This window comes from Physella acuta, unplaced genomic scaffold (assembly GCF_028476545.2).
Source record: "Physella acuta isolate Inbredline_101_S28 unplaced genomic scaffold, ASM2847654v3 ptg000174l, whole genome shotgun sequence".
In the NCBI taxonomy this organism is placed as follows: Eukaryota; Metazoa; Mollusca; class Gastropoda; family Physidae; genus Physella; species Physella acuta.
The window spans coordinates 337,628-345,000 of record NW_026731693.1 but is presented as its reverse complement, the minus strand read 5'-3'; the positions used below and the strand labels follow the sequence as shown (position 1 = coordinate 345,000).

The window sequence follows — 7,373 nt, the reverse complement described above, 5'->3', positions numbered from 1 at the left end:
GTCACTAGACTGTTTTATTAACTTGTTTGTTAAAACGCTATAGATAATTCTTTAACAATTTTCCCCGAGCAGGTTCTGTTATTACTTTGTATGAAGCCTGGTCATATCAAATCTCAATCAGACGATTGCTCTTTCGGCAGAAGTATCAAGTTTCCTATAGAAATGTACCAAGAACATTACCACTACAATTACCCCGAACCAACTCTAGTCAAAGACTTGCCGTCCCCGCCTATATTAAACCAAGGTCAATGTGGCGTGTCTAAGAACGACCAATCACAACAGATTGTAGATGGCGAAGACGCACCAGCTAATGCTTGGCCTTGGCAAGTTTCTTTACGCATTTCTAGCGCAAGGTGTGGAGGAGTTATTGTTAGCAGTGAATGGATCGTGACGGCTGCACACTGTCTGCGAGGTAATGAAACTTTGGTATACTATGGAAACAACAACTATCGAAAAGCCAATACAACTCGCACTAAAGCGGTGTTTGAACATGAAGACTATGAGGTTGATTTGGCCCTTTTTAAACTGTCCTCCCCGTTAACGTTTACAGACTCAGTCCAGCCTATCTGTTTGCCAGAGGGTAATATTTGGGACGCCTCGCCTTGTTTTATCACAGGCTGGGGATCTACGCAACATTTTGTTTATAAGTCTGTTGCACCAGACCTGCTTCAACAGCTTCGTGTCAGACTATTGAACCAAACTCTGTGCATCGCTTACAACTCATTTCTTGGAATAATTGACTTGGGCGGCAATAATTTATGCATGACTTCCGCTGGACACTCTAGCGCCAGTAAAGGAGACTCTGGTTCAGCACTGAGCTGCTTCAAGAATGGACGTTACTACTTGGTGGGAGTACTCACACATGTTATTCCATTGGATGGGGATTTTATTAGTTACGCAGTATCTGTCCCTGAGAATATTCAGTGGATAACTGACACAATAAGTGAAAATTCTTAGGGAATTCAAACAAACTTTCATAATTCAAAGAGGCACGACTTTAAGTATTAGCCTTTTTTATCCTTGCAAATGAAGCAAATTAGATTTATTTTAGGACCTATATGGAATTTTTTTTTATTACAACCATCACTGCTGCACCAAAAGTTCTTTTTATTGAAGTATAATGAAGTATCGAGTAAAAAATAATTTTACTGAAAAATTGGTGTGAAACTAATGCAGAACTGCGCTGTTACCAGCGAGTCACGTGAAATTTTTCTATTTATAAAAAAACTAAACCTGCATGACATCTAGTTTTTTATGTCTCACACTAGGTTTATATTAGTATAAAATTTTTTTCATTCGTTGCTATTGTCATTAGGTTAAATTTTTTATATCACACCATTTGATTTTTTCAGTGAAAGCATCAGCGATGGATAGTATTAACCTCATGGCTTCTACGTTATGTGTCAGCTATTTCAGATAACCCTTTCGCGTTGTTTTAAATTTAAAAAAAAAATAATTAGTATCTAAATTTTGAATGGCATAAATTGAGATTTTCACGTCGCAAATATAGCGTGATTGTGTCGAGTCAACATGTCTTCGTCGTGAACATATCATCTTGTCTTTGATCATGTCACCTTGTCTTTAACGTGATCATGTCCCCTTTTCTATAGCGTGATCATATCACATTTTACTTAACGTGATCACTTCACCTTGTCTTTAGCGTGATCATGTCACCTTGTCTTTAGCATGATCATGTCAACTTGTCTCATCGTGATCAATTCACCTTGTCTTTGATCATGTCACCTTGTATTTAATGTGATAATGTCATCTTGTCTCTATCTTGATAATGTCATCTTGTCTCTATATTGATAATGTCATCTTGTCTCTATATTGATAATGTCATCTTGTCTCTATCTTGATAATGTCATCTTGTCTCTATCTTGATAATGTCATCTTGTCCTTAGCTGATCGTGTCACGTGACCGTAATGAAATAAAAATCAACGATCTCAATCGAGTTTGTCCGAGTGACTCTATTTACGTGTTTAACTCGTGATCTTGTGTTTTGAATCATTCTGTCTTGTTTTGAGGTTGTCTGGATCTTTTGAGCAACCGACAGATTTATGACTAGTCACGAGCTCTATGTGTCCTTGAATCCAATTAAGGTGTCACTTAACCTTTGAACTGCTTGAACTCGGGCATTGAACAGGCCAACGCAGAATTATTTTTTTACTGAACGATTTTGTGCCCAATCACGATTCTTCATTGTTTACAGAAAGTAAAGCCATAAATAGATTTTGTAAACACCTTCTCTTATTTTTAACGGCGGGTCAAATTTAAACTTCAAGATAAAACCTGCAGGTTAATGATAATTCCAAACGATTCGCACGCAGATTAAATTCACAAGAGAGGTGACATTTGTGGAGCAAGATAGAGGGTCCCAAATGCTGGAGTTCGAATCTTCTATATAATTCGGTACTCAGTTCTACTAAAGATGTCCTCATCATTGAGTCAAGCGATTACCGTCGATTTTAGCTCTACTCCATTTTTTTGTAGTGGCCTTAACGAAAAGCAAGATATTTTCTTCCCCGTTACAATGCCCCATTCTTCCATAGTATCAAAATGTATAGCAGATTTTTATCACGCGTATCACCATAGCAACATATTAAAGGTTTGTGTGGCCTAGACGGAGTAAACTAGAAAATTTCAGAAATGCTATCAAAATCATATATGAAGTGTTCTAATGCAAAGTCATTTGTGGTAGCCACGTCAATAATTTATTTATAGTTCAGACAGGAGTTACACAAGAATGTTTTATGTCCCCACTGGTTTTTAACTTAGTAATTGGTAGGCTGATGTCACAAACTACAGACAAAACAAAAGGCCTCGCGTGGACACTAACAACTAGCCTAGAAGACCTGGAATTTTGCAAGGGGCACTTGAAGAAATTATATTTTTGTGAAGGAGGAGGGGGACTAAAATTTCCTAGAGTGGGGGGGGGGCGGACACTGGTAAAAGTATGTTTTTTTCATATAAATTCTCTTTCGTTTGGGGAGGGGGAGGGGCGGTAGATGTTGTTTTTTTGCGGAGGGGATGAAGAGATGCCTGGAAGAATCACTGATCTGCTAACCGACATCCAAAAAGACATGCAAAAAAAACATAAAGTTTTATTTATTTTGCCAATTGAGTTTGAATCAAAATAATTCGGGACATTATTTCAAAAGGTTGATATTAGTTTTATAGCGCTTTTTACTACTGAATTATGTAAACGTAGAAAGTAAGAATAGAACCTAGAACTCATCAGTTGTCCCATTTTTTTTATCTTACGTCAACCATCGTTACATATAACAAGAGACTCCAATCTATTGAGTTCAAAATCAGTGTTTCTTCCAGACTTTTTTCTCCGGGGGGGGGGGGGGGCACTTGAAATCTTCGGGGGGGGGGGCGGTAAACTTTCTTCGGGGGGGCGGACACTGTTAAAAGTATATATTTTCTATATAAATTATATAAATTTCATTTCGTTCGGGGGGGGGGGGGGGGCGGTAAAAGAGATGCCTGGAAGAAACTCTGTTCAAAATCCAACTTCCTTAACGCTCGTCATGTGTGAGTTAAAAAACAGACAGGTTCGACGCTTTGCCCTTTTGACTAGCGTTTAAATTTTGGATGCCAATATGACAGTGTGAGGACACCTGAAGCCCACGTCTGAATTTGAAATGCCCATAAACTAAATGGGTAAGACGGCACCTCACGGCGGTGGCTTTTTTGTTACACCTACCCAGCAGTTTACAGCCAATCAGGATTGCTGTGGCTGTGGTGTGGCTGTGGTGTGGCTGTGGTGTGGCTGTGGTGTAGTCGTGGTGTAGCAGTGGTGTGCATAGCCAGGTCTTGGGCGGATCTATCAAGTCTTGGGGAAAACGGATCTACCTGACCCAGAGAACAACATGTAATAACGGAGCTACCTTGGTGTATGTTTGACAACATATCTACTACAGAAAAGGTGAGCAATTTGTTTAAACATTGGTGAGCAAACCTAACAAAATCTAATAGAAATAAATCAACCCGTGTGTTAATATATTTAAAAGACATTATAATCTAAGCTGGAATGACGATAGATCAGATTTGAAAGGGTTAGTGTAACTGGAGAGTACAGGTTGTAATTCTGTGATTCACAATTGTGTTTGAGACTGTCACAAACATATCTGAGATTATGATTGACACATTCAAACGTATGTCTGATATTGTCACACAGATGTATAAAACTGTGGTGCAAACAGATGTCTGACACTATCACACAAATGCCTGACACTGTCACAAAGATGTCTGACACTGTCAACACTGTTACATATATGTCTAACTCTGTCACACAGATGTCAGACACTGTCACACGGATGTCTGACACTGTCACAAAGATGTCTGACACTGTCACAAAGATGTCTGACACTGTCACACAGATGTCAGACACTGTTACACGGATGTCTGACACTGTCACAAAGATGCCTGACACTTTCATACAGATGCTAACAATGTGACTCACACAGAGGTCTAACACTGTCACACAGATGCCTGCCACTGTGACTAACTCAGATGCATTACAGTGTGTCTCTTACAGAGCTCTTACACTTAGATGTATAAAATACTTTGAATAAAGTTGTGTGATGATATGACACAAAGCAATCCCTGTTTCTTGTTTAACGGTCGGAAAGACATTCATGTCTGACACTATCTTTGACAGCCATGGCACCTGTAATCCCATGCAAATACAACCGTGTATACAAGTTCTCCTCGGTGTTAAGCCACATTTTTAACACGTTTTTCTTAACTCAGCTTCGCGTTTGTGGATTTGTTTGTTTGTTGTTAAAATTGACATCGAAAATTAGCCCACTTCTGATTGCTCTAGAGATCTGAAATTTGGCATACACGCTACTTTCGCCTAACAATTTCAGATGCAATCATAAAAACTAGCAATTAGAGACCGTAATTAGCTTAATTTAATTACGCCCCAATGACCATAAAATTGAGGACATGATTTCTAAAGATACCGACAAGACTGTAGGCTTATTGACACAGTTACTTCGGCCCCATTCAATGTGAGCGCGCTGGCCGTGATCGTATAGTGGTTAGTACTTCGCGTTGTGGCCGCGACAACCCAGGTTCGAATCCTGGACGCACAAGATTTTTTTAGTCCGTGTATTTATAAACACTTAGTAAAGTCATACTTAATCAAGTCATTAGATAAAGTAGAAAATAAACTATATAAAAAACTTTTTTAAAAACCACGTTTTTCATGTGTAGCAACGGACTAAAAAGGAGAAAATAAAATACTTAAAAAAAACTTTTTTTAAAAAACCACGTTTTTCTTGTGGACTAAAAAGTAGAAAATAACTATTTACATACATTTGATGACAAAAAACGTGGGTCGGGCAGATGGGTCGGGAAATTTGATGGTGAACGTACCCACGTTTTTTGTCATCAAATGTATGTAAATAGTTATTTTCTACTTTTTAGTCCACAAGAAAAACGTGGTTTTTTTAAAAAGTTTTTTTTAAGTATTTTATTTTTCTCTGGCACCACTGTGAGGCTCCGTGAGACAGCTACCGGAATGGCTGGAATTCAAGCAAACAGGAGGCTGCTGCTGTTTTTTTGCTTGTTGGGACGTGTTATGGGACGGAGTGGTCTAGCGGTAGAGAGCTGGACTGCTAACGCGTAAGTTTCGAGTTCGAATCCGAGTTCAAGTCAGTAGACAGTCTCTGAGTCCACCCAACTCTGATGGGTACCTAACTCACGTTAGGGAAAGTAAAGGCGGCTGGGCATAGTGCTGACCACACTATCTCTTCATGTGCCGAGGTCACAGAAATTAGTGAACTCTACTTCTGTTGCCCCATAGACCGTCAGGTTTGAAAAGGGAACTTTACTTTTTACTTTTACTCGTGTTTAAGATAAATTAAATTACGCATCACGAATAATATCAATAACATTTTAAACTACTTTTACATTTTAAACTATTTTCAAACTACTTAGATTTTTTTAATGAATCTGAATACTTTAAATTGCTACATATCTCCATAAACTTTGCATAACAAACGAAATCGTATTTTCGGAAATATTAGCCCTGCAGTATTTATCATACAAAAAGGACAATGCGACTCAAGTACCACTTTCTGCGACGCCTTCTCCAACTTGGGATAAGATGCTAAAACTCCAGAATCTTCAATGGAAAAACCAGCGAACACTCAAAATGTGTTTATACGCGTGGAAAAAAAGCAATAATAATTCACTTGCAAAAACCACATTTAACACAACACGACCTCTACCTACAGTTGCAGAAGGGTCTTCTGTGTTAGTGGATGCTCAAAAAGAATCTAATTCAGGGGCATTTCTAATATCGTCGTCCTTGATTTATAACAACAATCTTCAACCATTGTCCAAAATCGACAAATTTATATGTATAACCATTTTTTCTCTAACTTTTTGCGTAAAAAAAAATCCAGAACAAACTCAGACAACTCAGTTGCCTAAACCATCTACAGATACCACAATGCCCACACCATCTCCTACAGATGTCACTGTGCCCACACAGTGGCGGAACTACTAGAAAAAAAGGGCCACCCCGCAAAAAAAAACATTGGGACCCCCTATATATATATATATATATATATATATATATATATATATATATATATATATATATAAATATATATATATATATATATATATATATATATATATATATATATATATATATATATATATATATATATATATATATATATATATATATATATATATATATAAATATATATATATATATAAACACAAAATGCGAACGTAGGATACTCATTTCTTGATGATCGAGTTTAAACAGAATTTTTTTTTATTAAAACAAAATACAAAATGTCATGTGTGTAAATGATTTTGTCTGTTTTGAAATTTTTTTTTTTTTTTTTTTTTTTTTGAAAATCTGTTTTATTTTATTTTTATCTTTGTCAAAAGACCTTTAGCCTAAAGTCGGTCAAAAGAATTTAAAGCATGAAAGTTTTGTATAAGTAATGGTGTCTCGTGTTATGTTTATTTTATGGGTTTTTTTTTGTATTTTTATTATTAATTTTAAATACATTTCATTTTTTACAATGTCATTCTTTAGTAAGAAATAAAAAAAAAATAATAAGAGAAGTAATTGCTTTTTATTTTGTTTAGTACAAATCTATTAAAAAGAACTTATGAGCACCCATATTTGACTATTTTAAAAAGGGAAAAAAGTCATGGAAGTGGTTTGAACGTTACCATATCTTTCACACTACAGCTCATGTGTATATATACTTTTTTAGCGCAATTTCCATTCTGGAGAATTGCGTTTATTAACTCGTCTTTTCTGGGAATGGATGGATGGATGGATGTGTGTCCGCAGCTTTAAGTCGTATCTCCTCCTCAACGAAGC

At 36.7% G+C, this 7,373-nt stretch overlaps 1 protein-coding gene across 1 annotated transcript in view; it reads left to right on the top strand.

Moving 5' to 3' along the window:
- Positions 1–1,045, top strand: part of LOC131936291 (chymotrypsinogen A-like) — a 4,592-nt gene extending 3,547 nt beyond the window's left edge. The window contains exon 2 of the mRNA XM_059293208.1: positions 73–1,045. Within this exon, the coding sequence (XP_059149191.1) occupies positions 73–957 (885 nt within the window). The 3' untranslated portion in view covers positions 958–1,045. The remainder of the gene's footprint in view (positions 1–72) is intronic.
- Positions 1,046–7,373: the final 6,328 nt, after the last annotated feature.